The sequence below is a fragment of the Peromyscus eremicus genome, chromosome 9 (genome assembly GCF_949786415.1).
Source record: "Peromyscus eremicus chromosome 9, PerEre_H2_v1, whole genome shotgun sequence".
NCBI lineage: Eukaryota > Metazoa > Chordata > Mammalia > Rodentia > Cricetidae > Peromyscus > Peromyscus eremicus.
This window is the reverse complement of record NC_081425.1, coordinates 20,635,369-20,656,741: the sequence shown is the minus strand read 5'-3', so window position 1 is coordinate 20,656,741 and position 21,373 is coordinate 20,635,369. Positions and strand designations below refer to the sequence as shown.

The 21,373-nt window shown below is 35.7% G+C and overlaps 1 protein-coding gene across 13 annotated transcripts in view; it reads right to left on the bottom strand.

Annotated features, from left to right (window-relative positions):
- Positions 1-21,373, bottom strand: part of Mycbp2 (MYC binding protein 2) — a 251,013-nt gene that overhangs the window by 66,035 nt on the left and 163,605 nt on the right. For 10 of the 13 annotated variants that reach the window (XM_059273237.1, XM_059273240.1, XM_059273238.1 and 7 more), the window contains 6 exons: positions 15,047-15,162; positions 11,618-11,715; positions 10,788-10,904; positions 8,032-8,172; positions 2,736-2,810; positions 90-314 (listed from right to left, as the gene is read on the bottom strand). In XM_059273237.1, the coding sequence (XP_059129220.1) occupies positions 90-314; positions 2,736-2,810; positions 8,032-8,172; positions 10,788-10,904; positions 11,618-11,715; positions 15,047-15,162 (772 nt within the window). The remainder of the gene's footprint in view (positions 1-89; positions 315-2,735; positions 2,811-8,031; positions 8,173-10,787; positions 10,905-11,617; positions 11,716-15,046; positions 15,163-21,373) is intronic. The other 3 variants (XM_059273242.1, XM_059273249.1, XM_059273248.1) reach the window with 2 other exon arrangements.

Below are 21,373 nucleotides of genomic sequence, written 5' to 3'. Positions count from 1 at the left end.
TGGAAATGACAATCTGTAAGAAAGTGATACTTGATTATATTACATTAAACTGAGTATCATAAAAGTCATGAAGCCACAAGAATCCATACCTCTCCCACTGCTTTGACTTTGTTTCCCAGAACTAACATTCCAATTGGGATACCTCTAAGGTTGGGGCAGCTTCTGATGTTGTGACCTGAAGGGCCTGTCTTCACTACCTTGTACATGCCTGGCCCGCCTCTTAAGAACGGATTATCTTGTTCTTGCATTGTTGCTTCCTGTGGGCAGCAGGAGTTTACGTCTTTGAAAAAGTCATCAGGATTAGTTTTAGGTTCCTGAAAATTTTAATAGGAAAAGAAAAATGAACAAAATATAGTCTATTACTACTTTCATAATCCTATGAAGAGTTTCTGAAGAAAGTCTACAATATTTCCAACTAAGAATACGTAAATAAAATATTAGCTAATACCACTACTAAGAAACCTTTCAATTTTTAACATTGATATTCAAAATAAATTTTATGAGAAAAAACCTAGCAGGAACAGGAAATTAAATGAATTTGTCTTTTGTACCCCCAAATTTGAGAAATACAATACTATAGTACATGAAATGATGCTTATAACATTTTAGCAAACCACAGTACAAATGAAATATATTTCTGAATTTGCTAGACCACCACTAAAATGCACTAAAGGTATATTTTTAAAGAAAATAAACTCTATTTATATATATTAATATATGTGTTTGTTTATATATATTAAAAAGCATTATTTCTAAATGCAAAGAACCTGCTCTCTATTTCCTGTTGAATGTCAATGCTATGATGAATTATTTCCAATGGAATACAACAGAGAGATAGACCAATGTACATGTATTTGCTTTGTTTTACATTAGGGGTTCTTCCATTGTCCTTATTGCTTTCTTTGTAGTATTGATGATTAAAATCAGGCCCTTGCACAAGTTAGGCCAGTAGTAAGCTACAACTCCAGCTGACAATGACCACTTCTTTAAAAAAAAAACAAAAAAACAAAAAACAAAACTACCTTTAAATATAGTAGTAGGAAATCTATGATTTGTATTGACTAAAAAATAACCATACTACAATACATATAAAATTAGGATAAAATAAGAATAAAGATATAAATAATGACAACACTAGCACTACACATGATAAACTTTTATAGCATATTTCTACTCCTACAAGTATCTTTGTATTAGCAGATGCATATGTATTCAAATAGACAATAGGGTATTAAAATAAGTACTGGGGCTAAAATATATGCAGATTCAAGAATTTTTATGTACTTTGGTAATGCAATGAAAAATAATTACTAGCTTTTTGATTGCTGCTTTGAGACTAAGTCTTGCTATGTAGTCCTGACTGTCCAGTAATCAACAATCCCCCTTACTTAAGTAGCCTCCTAAGTGATAGGATTACAGGTATGTACCTATAATCTAGGCTCCTCACAAGATACTTTGTAAATCATCTGGTGGTAATGAAAGACCATACTTTTTACTTAAACAAATATATACTATGAAAATAATTTATTTACATTTATTATAATTATACTGCCTATATTATAGCCTTTACATATTAGCAATTTATTGGAAATAAGAGCTTTAGTGACTTGGAAAGAACACTAGAAATGTAAGTAAATTAAACTTAAATTGGGCATTCATATTACCATGAATATATATTGGTTAAGAATCTGTATATACACTTTTATAAATGTAAAGAGAACATTAAAAATAAATTAAAAAGTATAATAGGATATAAACTTTGAATAGTGCTAGTATAATCACAAGAGTTTTGAGTAAACATTTAAAAATTCCTACTTGTCAATGGTAAACTTCAGCAAATACATTATGTCATAATTAGAGGAGGCAACTTTTAGTCCTATTTACAAGTGCCTTTGAAAGTTGCATGTTGATATTAAAAATAACAGCAAAATGCACAAACTGGGCTGAAAAAAATTTCAGTGTTATTTACTGATCTTGCATCATTTACTAGATTTCACAGTAACTGCATCTTCAAGGGTAACAATGTGGAGTAAGTCACAGCAAAGCTAAAGATAATCATAACCTATTCATCAAATATAATATGAGAGACATATTAAGATGGTTAGTACTTTATCTATTAATGGACCTATATAAAATAAGTAGAAAAAGGTTTTTTTTTAAAGATAAAATTACTTCTTTTGTATTAAACTGTTGAAAATAACTGCTAGGCATAAAAATTCACAACTGTGTTTGTCATTCTAAAGCAATCTTAAAATGTACATTTTTTTCAGTACAGAAATGTGAGACTGTATACCAGAATATAAAATTGGTAAATTTCAATCACATACATACATATTTATATTTATTTCTCATTCAATTCCCAACTCCTTATCTAAAATAAATATTCAAAAGGACAATTCAAAAGTGTAGGCTGGGGGTAAAAAGAAGAGTTAGAAGGTCACAACACCACCAGCTACATAAGTTTGTTCTGAGCAAAGTAACTTGGAGCAAACTGCTGGAGAAGCTCATCAGAAAACCACTGCAACCATGAAGCCATGAAGAGCTTCACTTCATTTAAAGTGGTAACACAAGTCTGAGCCAATGAGGGAAAACTCAACTGCAGGACTCTGCAGGCTTTTCCCCTGGTAAATTCCAGTTTACTAATCCTAAGCAAAGCCTCAAAGACACAATGTAAAACCTGTTGTACATGCTGAAATACCTGGACAATGTATGATTGTTCCTTACAGTTAACTCACCTGGGGGAAAAAAGCTTTGGAAGTCCAGGAAAATACGTCCAAATCCCTGACTCCTTGGCTAGCATTAAAGATATTCTGAGCGACAAAGTTTAAGAAAGAAAAATATCAACAAGGAAAGGGATCAGAGTATCATCTGCAGAAGATGCGTGCACAGTTACATTTTCTGAACTCCAGCACTAATATGAAATCGTATTTTGCCAAAGTGAAACTGAAGCCACCTGAGTAAACCACACACCAAAATTCTGAAAAACAAGGTTTTGTCAAAAGCTCTCTGTAGATATAGTGTGTCATGCCATTTACTAACATCAAGAGCCAGACTTTGCTGGAAGGCTTAAGAGTTAGTGTAAGAAGGAAACCTTGAATCTTTAAATGAGAAAATTATTTGTTCTAGTACATGCCAGGTTTTTTTTTTTTTATGACAGAGTACAATTCGTTTTTTCATAAAGATGTCAACAATAGAGACTACACAGAAAATGCACCTCTTAGAAATAATGGCATGTATGTAAACTATCACTTTTAGTATGAAAATTAAAAAAATAACCCAAATCGAAGACAAGTCATTAATGTTTCTTCCCTCCTATAAATGGAAGAGAAAAAGAAAAGAAAAAGACAGACAGACAGACAGGCAGATCTTTGGAAATTTTTCAAAAATCTACTAGCAAATATTTTAAGAAAAGCATAAAGAAACACAAGCTGAATCTTTTATCAAAAGACAAATAACTGGCTTATCTCAAAGTTTAGGAAGTCATAAACAGGATCTCTGCTGAATTCCAAATATATTCTGTTAAAGAACAATTAATTCATGACAACACAGTCCTACTAAAAGTATTTTCACAAACACTCTAATGACAATTACATGATACACGTTTTACACAGACACATCATACTATCAGCCCTTTCTTAATTTTACCTAAAACTCAAACATATTCAATGTGCAGCAATCCTACAAATGTATTGCTTATGTAAAGACTGGTAACAGGTTATTCTGTTTGGACCAAAAGAGGAGGACATTCAAATGTTAACTGAAGTATATATCACTGAAGACTTTAACATGAAAGAAAAAATTAAAATTCCTGATCACTTATGTCATTTTAGACAATGAGAAGACATTTGCTACTTTCTACCTCTTTTTTTCTTAAAGTATGTGTGGGTGGATACAGTAACATATATACATACACATACACGTATAAATACTAATTATATAAAATACGTAAAAATGAGTTTCTAGTAATATGCCTACAAATAAATTTAAAACAAAACTGAAACCAAAGTCATTATCCTCTTAACTTTAGAATGCATGGCCAATATGTCCTTTCTGTTGAGGTAAAACAAAAACTTCACTAAGTGTTCCAAATGTTACTCTGAAGGAAATGACATCCATAGTGGTCAATCACTGCATACAAGAACTTTTGGAGTGTTTGTTCCCTGGCCGTTCTCCCTCCCAGAAAACAGTGATGCAGATAGTTTGACACAATATCAGGATTTTAAAAGTCTTTTCACACTCATCATACATTATTTTAGTACTAAAAGCATCAAGAAAAGCAAGTGTTAAAAATGCAAATCGATTTAGCATTAAATACTGAATGTAGTGATTCCTTAAGCTTATACTCTCCTTAATTTCACTGCGCAAACTTAAGCATTTGCAGAGGCAGTAACTTGCACAATGATATTTAAAATGATGTAGCTACTAGCTATGGCAACAGACTGCCAATGAAATAAATTTTGCTTATTATAACTATATATAAATTCTAATTTTATAAATTTTGATTTAGTTGCTATAGTTGTAGAAAATTCTTAGACTACAAACGTTTAATGTAAATTTAAATTATTTATCAAGTGTTAAGACATTTACCAAATAGAAATCAGGACATTAAAAATGAAAGAATTGAAGAGTTTTCTTCTGAAGATTTAGGAATATTTTAGCAAATGATATGAATGTTTGCCAAAATAGTAATTTATCTAAAGTCTCAATTACTCATTATTACAAAAGATAAATTAAGTTTTCATACCTTCAAAGATTAATATGTCACTACAAAGAGGCACATACACAATAATTTAAATTACTTCATTCTTAAATTCTATTTTCAAGACAGATTTTTTCAGAATTAGCATATTAATAACCTAACTAAATTAACAAGCAGCAAAGTGCAATTCTAAGATGACAGTTTCTCAAGTAACAGAAGACTTTACATAAATTAGTAATTATTACCATGAAAATATATTATCAAACATATCAAATGTTCATGAAAAAAATCACTCTGCTAGAAAAACACAGATCTAAGGGCTGCTAATTTTAATGCATAAAAAATACAAGAAAATCAAAATTGTACATATATAAAATATTACAGTATTACTTTAACTGTCTCAATCTCCTCATTAAGAAAATTAATAATTAAAGAATGAAATAGAGCAGATTATAATAATCTAATAACAGCATATTCATTCATGCTATATTAAATAATGACTTAATAATATTAATATTGAAAAACAGTCTATCTTTACACATAAACACAAACCCATTCACAGAGTAAACAAGGAAATCTCAAATATGTCAAACCTGCACTGGCAGATTTTAAACATTTCAAAAGAATGTCCACAAATTCAAGAAATATTCGCTAACTACCAATTTGGTGATGCTACAAGAGAATCACAATGCAGCAATGTTTCTCTTAATTCCACTCCAAATCTTTAGTGCTCCTAAATTTTTTTTAATATCAATGTACTTTCTTTAGGTGAGCAACAACCAGCCTGGATAAGAAGTGATCTGTATATGTGCATGCAAATGTTCAGATACCCTCTTGCTTCTGAAAGAATTCAGAATATGTTCACTAGCTTTCCTTGATATAAATTTTCTTTTCTCTTCAATATTCCTTATAATGTATATTTGCCATTTTGACAAAGTACATAAAAAATTGGGTATCTAAGTTTTAAGTCATGAAAATCTCCAATTATAACAATAAACTCATTTCAAAAAATTAAGCTTTCACTCTAGGTAGGCAAATGTCTCCTATGCCATATGATAGCTCTTTACGTCATATACCATCTCTCTTCTCTTATATTTTCCAAGACGTATAAAATTTTATTGTAACTAATACTTCATAGCAGCAGTTCTTATATTTTTGGTTGTGAGCCTAGCCTTTAACAGCTGAGCCATCTCTCCAGCCCTATAGCAGCAGTTCTTAACCTGTGTATTGTGACCCCTTTTTGAGGGTAGTATATCAGATATCCTGCACATCACAGATATTTACATTACAATTCACAATAGTAGCAAAATTACAGTTATGAAGTAGCAATGAAATAATTTTACAGTTGGGGGGTTACCAGAACATGAGGAACTGAATTAAAGGGTCACAACATTAGGAAGGTCGAGAACCACTGCCTTCTAGTTTTCAAATTACAGAAGTTAGTTTATTAACTAATTTTTATGTTTACATGTGTATATTGTCAACGTGTGTATGCGTATAATCTCATGCGTCATCCTCAGGACCACTGTCTATCTCCTTTGAGGCAGGGTCTCTCATTGGCCTTGGGTTCACCAATCAGGCCAATGAGTCCTAGGGATACTCCTGTTTCTGCCTCCCCACAGTTAGTTTTACAAACATTTACCAGCTTGCCCTGAACTTTTATGTGAGCTCTGGAGATTGAACTCAGGACCTCCCATAAGACAAGAAACTTTACCAGCTGAGCCATCCCCTCATAGAACTTCATTTTAAAAACTTTCATTGACTTATTTATTGTCATAGCATGTTATAATAATCATCTTCATTTAATCACTAGTGTTACTATTTACACTTAAATTGGCAGTTTATTCCAAGTAATGATGATTCTTGTAATAGGTTCTATTACTTTGAATTACACTACGTTAATTTCCTTCTTTTACATTGGCAACTTTTCTTCACATCTGCCTTAGATGTTACCTCCTAAGTTAAGTCATTCCATAGCTTATCATAAAACAGCATAATTGATTATGCAACTATTTATCATTTTATAACTATACTTATCTCTTCATTATACCAAGGCACGCTAAACATAAAAACATACACCTTGGAACCACACCAAATGGGGCTCTAGCACCTTGACCCATTAATACTTAAAATCTTGGAAAAATGAGAACAGTACATTTAATGAGACAGTGTCACAGTAAGAATCACATGAAACAAGTAAGTAAAGAAGCACACATATGTGTCAGAAATTATTTTAGCTGAATGATTACACCAGACCATAGCACTCAAATTAGATATCAAGCAATACTGAAAAGACTACTATGAGTAACACTACAGAAGCAATAAACATGAGTAAGGATCTTTATTTAGTCCTTACCACTAAGCAGCTTAAAACTGAAATAAGACCCATGCGTGCAAATGCACATGAACACACACAAGTGCGCATACAAAACACACACACACACACACACACACACACACACACACACACACACACACGCAAATGGTTGAAGATAAAGAAACAAAATTCAATAACAGTTGTAGTGGGAGAGAGAAGTAGGCCATATCCACTCTTACAGATTATGTACGATTTGAAAAAAAAAGAGGGAAACTTAATTTACACAGTACTTATCTTCTTTCAACCACACTGTCAATTAGTTATCAATTCCCAAGTATATCCCAGTGCTATTTATTAGTGATATCATAAGGAACACGTAGTGAAGAAGAAAATTAATATTTTGTAGTTAAAATAATAAAGTAGTGTGGTTACTACCTATTTTATGATACAGCACTCTAGCAAACAATGACTTAATCAAATACCGCAATATCAAGGAACTGTAATGAGTCTCTCAATTTAAGATTTAGTATCACTAGATATCATATGTAACACAAGTCTAAAAATCACATCTTACATTAACACAACAGTATTGTAAATCAAGAGAGACACAACACAGAAATAAATGCAAACTGTCAACATAACAAACCAACAATTATACCTATTTCTGAATGCACAGTATTTCTATTTTCTTAAATATTGGGTTCATTCTAAATAGCAGTGTAAAGAAGGAAAAAAAGTGTAACCATTTTAATTTCCTATCTCTTTGAAAGGAATTCCATAAGTTTAGTTTTAATTTGTTACTTACTGTTGGTGACAGATCAAAATAAGCATTAAGAGCCTTACCCCTGCCAAATTTCACTTTCATTACACTGAAGCCCTTAAGTATTCAAGCACTTTTGAAGCAAAAGTGATACAGGTATGAATTACCTCAGAACTGAAAAGCCTTAATTAAAGAAAGATCTATAATGAAGACAGAGTGCAACTATGATGCTTCTAAAAATCATCTTTCACTTACGTCAACAGGGACCAGGAGGCTCTTGCCAAGATGTTGATTAAAAGAGAGGCACCAGGCTTCAGTGTAACCATTCATGTTAGGAACATACTTCTTTATGGTCTCATCATTCAATCTCAACCACACGCCATCGTCATTGTGAATCTAGGGAAGAAGAAGCCAGACAAGTAACGGGCTAGTGAGGACTAAGGATGAGCAAAGCAGGCAAAGGAGGGCAGAAGTGAAGAGTGTGCATCTAGTTTTACAAGGAGATAAATGTATGAGAACGTCTAACAAGGAATACTAAAACAGTAAGATCATTTTCACAGTGAGATTGTTAAAGCAACTTCTCTCAAGAGTTAAAAGCATAAGGAAAGCACACTCAGGATAAATAATTGAACAGCAAAACTAGTCGTTTGCCAAAAGGACATGTCTTTTATGCAGGCTACTTGGTTGCATTGCAGGAAAATATTCTACGAACTTTCCAAAGTTAAAGCAATCCAAGAAATATGTTTTAAAACCATTCTATGTTCAGTTAAAATATGTCTATCTTTAGAAAGTAGAACTTCTACAGGTTCTGATAACCCAATGTTTTCATGCTCAAGGTGTAATTTTCCCAGTTTTTACTGAAAAGGAAAAAATAAATTAAATGCATAAACCTCAATGAACATATTCTATAAAATTTCAAAAGATTTCCCAAACTCTTTGAAACAGATGCCTTTCAAAATGGGTGGTAATTGGCATTCAACTACCAATTATGCAGGGAAGCCTTTCCAGCCACCGGCTACATCTTTCTATTTCTACTAAAACTCTCCCTGATATATCTGTATATATAATTCTGTTTATCTATATTTTATAATAGGTTACTATTGTCAGATATCATGAGTGGAATTTCAGATAAGACACTATTAGTAGCAATCCTATGAAGCCTAGTGTCAGGAATGGGTTATTTCTTCTAGAGTTATTGGCAAGTGAGGTCTCAAAGACACCCAAACATTACTAGGCTACTGCCAATGTTCTTAATGACCCTCCAGAACTTGACGGTAAGACTCTATTGCTGAAGTCATCACACCTGTGACTCATAGAACACAGATATCAAGCTGGTACTCACCTGCAAGCTTCATCCCTATTGGCTTACTCTCATAGTGTTCGAAGGTGCTATACACACTACCAGATGAGAAAAGGAATCATCAATCTTACCTACCTATAGCACCATCATCTAAGCCAGGAACCTCTGACTAGACAGGTCACAGGCCTTAGGAGAGAGCATACTACTATTTCCCGACTAGATGGACAAAGCATTAAACTGACACCTAACTGACCTACAGATAAGAGCACATCTATCAACTCTCAATAACTTTTTTTTTTCAGTAGATGGTGATTAATAGCAATCCACACTGTTCAAGGTGCAGAGAATAAGAGACTGCTCAGCCTTAAATGGGACATCTCGCATCACATCCACACATCCCAAGTCTCAGAAATCATTTAAATAAATGGAGAGGAAAGATGGTAAGAGGCAGAAGTGATGATGACAGGGAAACTGCTTTCTGGCCACAGAAGTGTGGCTGTATACATGAACTTGTAGTAGATGAAAAAGCATCCACAAGACCTGCACAAGCTCAAGCCATACAAAATCCTGGCATGGAGAAGGGTCCCATGCCTCTTCTAAGGAGCTATTGGCAACTGACAGTTTCTGGGAGAGAGAGACTCAGTTGTCTATGAGAGTGCAGCCCCTGGTAGGCTGAATTCTTCAGTGAAGACCACCATCCAAGAGTAGATGGCCTGCACAACGTGGACTTGATGGGTTAACAAAACAAACAAACAGAAGGGCTGGAGAGTTGGCTTAGTGGTTAATAGCACTGGCTGTTCTTACAGAGGACCCTGGTTTGATCCCCAGCACCCACTTGGTGTTGCACAACCATCTGCAACTCCGGTTCCAGTGGATCTGTTACCACTACTGGTTCCAGGCCTCTACTGGTACCAGGCACACATGTAATACACAGACATACATCCAGGCAAAATACTCATACACATAAAATGATAAAATAAAAATAAAAAAAAAAACAAATAGAAGACTGTAGATCAACTTCTAAACAGTCTTATTAAATAAGAAACACAGAGCCAAATACGGGGGTGAGAGCCTTAGAGATCAGAGAAATAGGAATTGCTACCAACTAACCTTAGCTCACCAGCTAACCAGAGAACCAAACCAGCTTCTTCCTGTCTAATCAACCCCTTTATTGCTTTTCTGTTCTGCCCTCTCCTTGGCTTTTAGCCCAGCCACATCACTTCCTCGTCACTGCCTGTCTATACAGACCTCCAGGTCTCTATGGTTGGTATTGGGATTAAAGGTGTATGTCACCATGCTTGGTTGTGTCCTTGAACACACAGAGACTCTGTCTGCCATGTGATCAGATTAAGGGCGTGTGCTACCACTGCTTGACTTTTTGTTTATGGCTAGCTATCTATGTTCTCTGATCTACAGGCAAACTTTATTTATTAACATACAAATAAAATATCACCACATTTCAGCACAAATAAAATACCACCACAGAAGACACAAAGTTGGGTAGGTTGGGAAGGGGAGATTTATTTGGGAGGAGTTTGGGAATATGATCAAAATACTTTATAAAAGAAAAATTTCAAAAACCTGATAAAAAATGAGATAAAAAGGTTCCCAAACTGTTTAGAACCCAGTAACATTAAAACAGTTTCCTTGTTATTGTGCAAATATTACAAAAGTATCCAAAATGAATTACTGACACTTATTTATGAATTACCTCATCAATAAAAGTGATAGTTCCATTGACTTTCACTATGCCAATCTGCTCACTCTGAAGGGAAGGGTGGCTCCGGATACGGAGACCGGCACTGTCCTTGGCCACGAATTTTCGAATCTGAGAAATGAAAAGATATGGCAGTGATAGAGAAAACAAAGACTATTTAATAAGTCGCAAATGATAAAATCAATGAGACTAAAAGAACTACAATCCCAAAGTTTCCTCATAATCATCTGTAGTTGGTTTCCTTCTGCAAATAATTTTGTCAGTTATTTATAACAGCAATAAAAGTATATTTCTAAGTACTGAAGAATATTGGATACCAAAGTTATTAATGTATTTATGACTACTAATTTTAAGTATTGATGACATGTAACAAAAATATAAAAGGCACCGGGCAACTTTTTAGAAGGGCATGATATAAATTCCATTACCATTGTTTTCTTTTTAATAATTTACCCAAATTCCTTCAGTTGGCTTTTTGGATATAAGGAAATTAATGTTTCTTTTAATAGTACAGAACATTTTAACCTTGAAAACTCACATATAATTTCAGTAGACTTTCTGTTAATAGCATACTTTTAATATCAGAAAGTACACAACACTCATAAACTATTAAACAATACATAAAGAAGCCAAAAAGTAAAACTGTACAATTTGAAATGATTAAAATTCTTATGAACCCCTCTTCAAACTGATTTAGGAATATTGAAAATTCAAATATAAAAATAAATCAAGTAAAATATTAGCTACTTAGGGCTACTCCGAGGCATCAATGAAAAATTTAAAAACCTTTGACAATTCCACTTTTGATTTTACCCTCCCCTAACCTTATTTGGTTGAGGGTCAGCCTTTGGCTTGACCAGCTGAGTTCCTGGTGGGATCATCCCTTTTGGTGGATCTTTTACTTTAACTTCGAGGCCAGCATCTGTAAGAAAAGTAGTCTAATTATAATATTTGACTACAAAGGTGGGGGGATTGTGAAATCTAACCATATCACAGTCTATTTCATTTTCTAATGTGAATGGGTGTTTTGCCACCTTGTATGTCTGTTCACCACATTCATGCCTGGTGGCTGCAGAGGCCACAAGACGGCATCACATCTCCTGGGACTAGAGTTACAGGTGGTTGTGAGCCAACAAGTGGGTGCTGGGAAATGCAACTGAGTTCTCTGGAAGAACATTCACTGCCCTTAACTGCTAAGCCATCTCTCCATCCCCATATCATAGACTATTTTAAATAATTAAGATAAATATATGAATTCTGCTTTTCTTTTCTAAAAGTGGCTGTTACTTAATGGGGAAAATGAGAACCACTAAAAATTAAGGTCTTGAGGTTGAAAAAGAGCAGGTGTTTCCTTCAGAATTTAAAGTGAAAGGGAGTTTCCCATTATTTAACTGGAACACATGGAATGATCCTGAACAAGTTCAAAATAATAATAAAAAGAACCACTTTTGTGACAAGTGCTATCCAACAGCAACAGTTGGGAACACTATTCATCACCCACAGTGGTAAGCTCTGTGACTAACGGACAGCATGATGGCCAGATGGTAGTGCAATATAATATAGCAATTAAGAGATGAGATTCTCAGCCGGGCAGTGGTGGCGCACGTCTTTAATCCCAGCACTTGGGAGGCAGAGCCAAGCGGATCTCTGTGAGTTCGAGGCCAGCCTGGGCTACCAAGTGAGTTCCAGGAAAGGCACAAAGCTACATAGAGAAACCCTGTCTCAAAAAACAAAAAAACAAAACAACAACAACAAAAAACAAACAGATGAGGTTCTCATGCTACACCACTTGATGTTCTTATGCAGGCACTGTGTGACTTATGGGCCTCAATTTTTTCATGTATGAGACAGGAATGACAACACTCTCTACATCACAGTATGAGAATTAAACAATAAAAATATCTGCACAACAATGCTGTGTTAAATGTTCAATAATGTTAGCTATTATTATTATTATTATTATCTGCCCTTGTCTGTGGTGAAGAAAGGTTCCAGATTAAAGACATCTTAGGAACACGAAAACAGGAAGAGTTGAGTAGTAATGTGTACCTCTACCTCAGTTTCAATATAAAGCATATAATAACCATTATTTTCACTCCACTATTACATGAGGTTGAATATTTTATGTACTAAAGTCACTCCTAACAGCCAGCACTTTTAATATTTTTCAGCAAAGAATTAAGTTTTATTATGCTAATTTTCTTTTTAATTGAAAATGGATTCTTCTCTCACACAATGCATCCCAACCAGTTTCCTTCCTTCCTCTCCTCCTAGTGGCCTCCCATCTCCCCTCTCCCCCAGATCTACTCCTGCTCCATTCTTCAGAAAAGAACAGGCCTCCAAAAGACAATAGCTAAATAGGACAAAACAATATACAATAAGATAAGGCAAAAAGCTGCTGGGGATGTCTTTCTGTATGCTATGAATGTGTTGCTCTGATTAATTGATAAACAAAACGCTGATTGGCCAGTAGCCAGGCAGGAAGCATAGTATAGGCGGGATAAGCAGAGGGGAGAATTCTGGGAAGTGAAAGGCTGAGTCAGGAGACACTGCCAGCCACCACCGCCATGAGAAGCAAGATATAAGGATACCGGTAAGCCATGACCCATGTGGCAAGGTACACATTTATAGATGTGGGTTAATTTAAGATATAAGAACTAGATAACAAGAAGCTTGCCACGGCCATATAGCTTATAAGTAATGTAAACCTCTGTGTGTTTACTTGGGTCTGAGCGGCTGCAGGAGCTGGGTGGACACAGGAAAACTCCGACTACAAAAAGACCTCATACAGAGGCTGGACAGGGCAACCCAATAGGAGGAAAAGAGTCCCAAGAGCAGGCAAAAATTGTTAGAGACATACCTGCTCCCACTAATTGGGGTCCCACAAAAACACCAAGTTAAGAGTCATAACATTTAAAAAAAAAATCTGTTTCTTTTTTCCCCTTGCCAGTTTGCTCTCCCTTGTTAATAAAGGAGACTGGGCAAAGGCTAAGAACTAAAGTCTCTCTGCTGTTGGTTTATATATCTGATTACATAGTCTACACAGCTCATGTGAAGAAATTCTACCTCAGTTGCCTCTCTCTACCTACTCCCTTTCTCAATGCCAGCTGTTCCCTTTCTTGCTCTCTTATCTAGCCCAGCCTACCCCTACTCTCATTCATCCCAACATTAAAACTTGGAATCTGTATGAGGCAGAACACACAATTGTTTTTTCTTTTAAAATCCAGATGACCTCAATGTAATACTTTTCAGATCCATCATTTTTCTGCCAAATTAGTAATTCCATTCTTTCTGGTTGGGTAAAATCATACTGTGCATATGTGTACATTTTCACTTTCCATTCTTCTGTCCATGCACATCTAGGCTGATTCCATTTCCTTGTTATTGTGAATGATACAGAAATAAACCTCAAAGTAGAAATGTCTATCACTAGTGCCTTAAACTCCTGGTGAAATCTGTATGTCTGTACTTCTAGTCAATTAAAATAACTTCGCTTGCCCGTTTAATCTCAGCAACACAAATTTTTAATGCTTGGGAAAATTATCTTTTGTAAAAGGTGGTTTTTTTTTTTTTTTTTAGCAATGTGGTTACATAAAAGAGACTGTGGCAAAAGCTTGTTATAATTTACACATCTGATTGTATATAGTTACAAATTCTATAAGCCAAAACATAAAGAACCTCTTTATCTCCAATACAAAAATAAACGGCTTACAGTACAGCTTCCCAAAGGTTATTACGATGTTATTTTACTATTATAGTTACCCTTTAATGACACCAATACATGACATTTTTCATTCAACTATGATACAGTTACACTGATGTTACATAATGAAGCATTAACACAGAAAAGAAAAATCAGTATTTTTTTTTTCAAATTTAGTGGAAAATAAAATCTAAATCACACTATCTACTAAGTAGTCACTCTGTGTAGGCGCTGTATCTAAACTGGGAGATCAGAGGGGAGATGTGGCATGCACAGGACAGTGCAGGGAAAAGGAGGACATTATACCTCACTGACACACTAGAAAATGGGGGAAAGACTCAGGACAGCTATACTGAGTGATTAGACACCATCAATTCCTCAAATGATAGGATCTTTGCAATATACTAATTAAAATTTATTAGGAAAGAGGAAATGAAGACACAAAGAAATTATGAAACCTTTTTATGTGTATGACACAAACGGCCAACAACACAAGAATGATTTTGATTCTAGTTTTTTGCAGCAACTTATTATTTAAAATAATATTTACCTATTTCAATGCCATCAATGGTAACATGAATAGTGTACAGCCCGATAGCCCCTGGAGTCCAGTTTGCACAGTAAGTCCCATCATTATTGACACGAATCAGCATATTTTCACTGGGCCTGAAAAAACATACCAAAGAAACAAACAAATAAAACAGGTGGATATCAAAAAATTTACTTTTGATTATTCAGTTAAGACCATTTGCTATTTCAGTAAATATTTGTCTGTATTATCATGCTGCCTGGCAATGTTATAGCTGTCACAGCATGTTCCCTAACTTACAAATAATTGAATTTCACTCTTTTATCGCCTTAAAGGGCCAACTCTTCTCTTTCCTTCTCTCAGTTGATTATGATTTCACTTTTCCCTTCTGAGAAAATAGAAGCAATTGGCTATAATTTTCATGAAGCAATCAGATTGTTAAACCTATTTTACCTCATTTTCATTCCTGTTACAATGGACAGAACAACGTGGCTCTTATCCAAAGCCACTTTTTCCATTTGAATTGTGAAGTTGGTCCCCTCAGTTACCTCACTTTCTCTCATACATCATTTGTTCTCCTACTTTACTAGGCCCTATTTATTATCATAAAAAACTTTAGAATTTTCAATCTTGACCTTTATTCCTCTCCAGTATTACTCCCCTTTCTAACAGTCTTCTATGTCTTCTCCCCTGCATATGGACACTTCCCTAAGACTTCTACTCTCACTCCTTTTAGGTCTACTTCTCTTCCACAACTTCCTCTTCCTAGAATTCTGTTCCTAGCATTCATGGCAATTGCTGACAGCAGTTATCAGTGGCCCTGACATCTAAAGCCATTGCTTCCTCGCAGCAGTCTCTTAGTAGCTTGTATTGGTTGGTAACTCTCACTGTCCTGAAGTACTGTCTCCTTGCTGCTCTGACTTTCTCTTGGCTTTCCTCTCACCTCATTAGTCACTCTTTCTCAAGTGTTTTACTGGCTTCTCCTCTTTTGACTGTCTTTTAATTTATGAAATACCCAGGGTTTGAGTCTAGATTTTCTTTTTCCTGAGTCATCTTTTTAGTTGGTCGATTATCTATCCACTGATGTTAAATACCACTTCTATATAGATGACTCCCAAACTCACTTTTCCCTTGACCTTCAAACGATTTACAGTTGCACAGTTGCATCTCCACTTAAATATTAAATATCTGAGAGAGATAACAGAATCTCAATTTTTAGCATATCTAACAAATAGCTCCTATTTCTTACTAATCAACACATACCTTACAAAACAATACAACACAGAAAAAATATAAATACCTGCTCATTCCTAGGAATTCATGATCATCATAAAAATTACAGTAATATATACCAGGAGTCAGTAAATACTTTATGAAACAATTTTAGTTTCTTAGGTAAAAAAGTCTTTGACATAACTACTTAACTTGATCACTGCACTGTAAAAGTAGCTATAGATGATGAAATTGTGTTATAGTAACATTTATAAAAGCAGGTAGGCAGCAGGTAAAATTTTGTCTGTGAGCCAAAATTGGCCATAATCTGTTCTATGCTGTTCTTAAAGCCAAAAGAAAATCTGTGATCATTTTTAAAAATATGATTCTAATTGAAATAGAATTATAGCACCCTTCCTCTCTCTTTCTTCCCTCCAAACCCTCCCATGGCCCTTACTCTCAAATAGATAGCCACCTTTTCTTTTATTACTATGAACATGTATGTTTGTATATATAAGTATGTATACATATGCATAAAATATATAAATACAACCTGCCAAGTCTGTTTCTGTTGTTTGTGTATTTATAGTTTCAGAGCTGACCCATCCACTCTCTGGTGACAGGGTCTACTTATTCTACCTTACACATCCCACCCCTCCTAGTCCACACTGCCTAATCATCTCCAACTTATTTCTCTGTTGCCATTCTTGTTTTCCCATACTTTGCCTCTGAAGAGCTACCACAACAATCTTCTAAAAACTTTAAAGGTTTTGCTTAAAACTCATGAAATTAGATGGCTTATAAGAAACTTCAACCTATGTAAGTGCAGCCTGCCAGAACACAGAAGAGTATCTCGTGCAGTTATTGGATTTATCTCCAACCATTCCCTTCTTTTCACTATTCTCCAGCCCCACCATTTTCTTGTTCTCCAAAGACACCAAGCTTAACCTACTCCAGGTTTTCTGTAGCTAGACTGAACTTCTTAAAATGTTCACATGATCAATTGCCACATAAATGATAATTCTTAATCTTCTTCCATCTTGCAATACTTGCAATATTTTGGCAATCAGCTACAATCCCAATGCTGTTTATCAAATAACTTTATTTATTAGTACTTTGTTCACTTTTTTTTTTTTTTTTTTTGAGACAGGGTTTCTCTGTGTAGCTTTGCGCCTTTCCTGGAACTCGCTTTGGAGACCAGGCTGGCCTCGAACTCACAGAGATCCGCCTGCCTCTGCCTCCCGAGTGCTGGGATTAAAGGCGTGCGCCACCACCGCCCGGCCTTACTTTGTTCACTTTTTAATAGTTTATTCTGTACAGGAATGATAATACCACAAGAAATGGTACCATGTTTATCTTGTTTTTAAGTGTACCCATGGCCTATTATATAATCTTCCACATGGCAAATGGCCAATGGTGACAGTCAAATGAATAGATAAGCCACAATTTCAGTTAGGTTCAAAACACCTAACATATATGAAAACCTACTTACTAGCAAATGAGTTCTTCCATTCTCTTTCCTTCTATCTTCTTCTCTCTTTTCTTCATTTCTCTATTTTTCCTTTTCCCTTTCTTGAGACAGGGTCTTACTATATAGCTAAGTCTACGCAGAGTCTTGCTATGTAGCCAACGTTGATAGGAATGTGCTATAGCGCACACAGTATGGCTAGGACTTCCCAATGCCTCAGTTTCTTAAATGCTGGATTATAGCTGTGTACCATTACACTCAGCTTAATTTTGCCCTTATTCAAAGTTATAATGTTCACATTTATTTATAAAGGTTAGTTGTTTCTACTCCAGCACAAGCTTAGAACTATAATCAAGCCAGAAACAAAATACTACATCCCTATTCCCAAGGTCACATTTTCTGTACCTTGCAAATTTGATAGAAAACCTTGTAGATTATATACTGTAACTCTACCTTGGGAACAAACCAAAAGAAAGTCAAACTAACCTAAATCAATTTCTAATTTCCAATCAAACTAATCAGTTTCGAACAAAGTCATATGAAATGCAATACAGTGCAAGCTATGGGTAATTATGCTTTTCAAATTTGCTTCAGAGCCTCTTCCAAGGTCTACAGAGGTGATCACTCTAAGTACCATGTGCTGCTCAAGTATCTATTCTTCCTTCCTTCCTTCCTTCCTTCCTTCCTTCCTTCCTTCCTTCCTTCCTTCCTTCCTTCCTCTCTCTCCTCCCTCCCTTTTTCGTTCTTTTTTCTTTTCTTTCCTTTTTTTTTTTTTTTTTTTTTTTTTTTTTTTTTTTTTGAGACAGGATTTCTCTGAGCAGCCTTGACTGTTCTGTAGACTGGGCTGGCCTTGAACTCAGAGATCCACCTACCTCTGCTTGCTGAATGCTGAGATTAAAGACATGAACTACTATGCCCAGTTCAAATATCTACTTTTAAAAGTACTTTTCCTGCCAGAAATGCTGACACATGTCTATCCTCTATGTCCATGGGAGGCTGTAACAGAAACATCACAAATTCTGGGCCATCTCAAGCTATAGGACAAAAGCCTATTTCAAAACCAAAACAAAATAGAACAAAACAGAAAACAAAGACAAAAACCAATAACAACAACAACAAAACCCAAACTTCCCCTACAAACTAACATATAACTTAAAAAATGTGCTTAAATATAAAGTTAACAGAATTAAATAAACAGAGGTTGACAAAAAGGAGACATCAAAACTAACACCAGGACAACACTTAGAAACCGCTCGCTAACTCCCTGGGAGGAGGAGACATGGACTATTAGACAGCAGAGCGGACTATTAGACAGCAGAGCGGTGGCTGTGCTGACACCCATTGCAGTCCTCACCATTCAGAGGCAGAGATAGGACAACAATTTTTAAGGTCGAGCTGGGCTACATAATTAGATCCTTCTAACACAACAAAACAATAGTAACTTTTAATAGAATAAAAAATGAACCAGGCAGAAAATTACACCAATCCATCTAGACTACCCAATGCATATAGTTTGGGAACTTGATACTCTTTCTCTAATATCTTTGTTTTATGTTGTTTGTTAGTAGTATTATTGTAGCTAGAGTTTTCCTGCCTGGCCCACAGTCAGGACAAATCTCTCTCACCTGCCAGTCCCACAGCTGCTCAAACCCGACCAAGTAAACACAGAGACTTATATTGCTTACAAACTGTATGGCTGTGGCAGGCTTCTTGCTAACTGTTCTTACAGCTTAAATTAATCCATTTCTATAAATCTATACCTTGCCACATGGCTCGTGGCTTACCAGCATCTTCACATGCTGTTTGTCATCGTGGCGGCTGGCAGTGTCTCTGACTCAGCCTTCCACTTCCCAGCTTTATTCTCCTCCTTGTCCCACCTATACTTCCTGCCTGGCCACTGGCCAATCAGTGGTTTATTTATTGACCAATCAGCAACACTTGACATACAGACCATCCCATAGCATATTATAGTCGACTAAAACAAATAACACCAGAAAGTTTACATTGTATAAAGAAATGCTCAATTAGAAATTTCAAAATGCTGTAGTAAGAAGGTTAGTAATCCATTTCAGATACTAAAACTTTGTTAGCATGTGTGGCTAGTTGGTGTACTGTCCTCCCTGCTATAAGATGACTCGATTTCAAATCGTGTGTGTGTGTGTGTGTGTGTGTGTGTGTGTGTGTTCGCGCGTTTGTGAGTTTGTGTGTGTGTATACATTTTACTAATTCTTTGAGTCCATATGTGCCACTGCCCTGTTTGTGGTTTGTCCTGAAAAGTAGTTCCTGGAAGTCATCCACCACGTCCAGCCTTTATCATCATCCTACCCCTTCTTCCCTGAAGATGCTTGAACCTTGTGGTAAGGAGTGTGATAAAAACAGCCCATTTATGGCTGATCACCACATAGTCTCTTGTTCCCTGCATGGCTACCAGCTGTGAGTCTCTGTGTTAATTGCCATCTACGTAAGAAGCTTCTTGGATGAAGTACATCTATATGTATGTACACACATACACATACATATATAGGAAGCTTCTACAATAGTAGGTTTTCACATGGTTTTTTCTAAAGATCTTTAGTGTGTGTTATCCCTCCCCATATTACATTTTCTACTCTGCCCTCCCATTCTCCAGCCCATTTATTCCTTCCTGTTCCATCATTTCCTTTCAGCTTTATATTAGTGTATTCTATGTCCCTTCTCTTGAGTGATCTTCCTCCGCCACTCCCCCTCCCCCACCTCCATGACCCCTTACTAGTTTCCATACCACTATCTTTTTTTGAGCTACTGGTCAATGGGGTCTCATAGACCAATAAACATTACAGATTATTGCCATTGCTCTTGATTGTCCTCCAGAACTTAATGGTAAGACCCCATTTTGAAGGCATTACAATTTGAGTTATAAAACACAGAGAAATCGAAATAGTAACTGACCTGGAAGTTCCATACCTACTGACCATTTTCACAGTACTGAAAGGCATAATCATTAGTCTCACTCAGCTGAGAACAATGAGAGCTACAATAATGACCGGCACGGCAAGATAGGCCCACTGGTGCAATAGGGATAAAAACATCATGGAATAACCCTTTTCTGATTGGATTTAAGTCCTGCTCCACGAAATGAAGACCAGACCTGGCACCATAATGGGGCCAAGAACCTGTGTCTAGAGAGGTCATAAGCCATAAGGGAGAACCTAGTACTATTATTCTGCTAAATGGACATGGTATTGAAATGACTACTAATTAAATATTGATATACACATAGATCTCAACCCTCATCCAAGAAGCTTCTTACACTAGATTGCTGTGGGATGTCCTATATGCTGTAAATATACATTGCTATGATTGATTGATAAATAAAATGCTGATTGGCCAGTAGCCAGGCAGGAAGCATAGGCGGGACTAGCAGAGAGGAGAATTGGGGGAATAGGAAGGCGGAGTCAGGGAGACACTGCCAACCGCCACCATGACAAGCGAGATGTAAGGTACTGGTAAGCCACGAGCCACGTGGCAACTTATAGACTAATAGATACCAGTTAATTTGAGATACAGGAGCTAGATAGAAAGAAGTCTGAGCCATTAGGCCAAACAGTTTAAATAATATAAGCGTCTGTGTGTTTATTTTACAAGTGGGCTTGACAGAAGCTGGAGAGAAACCCTCCAGCTACACAAGA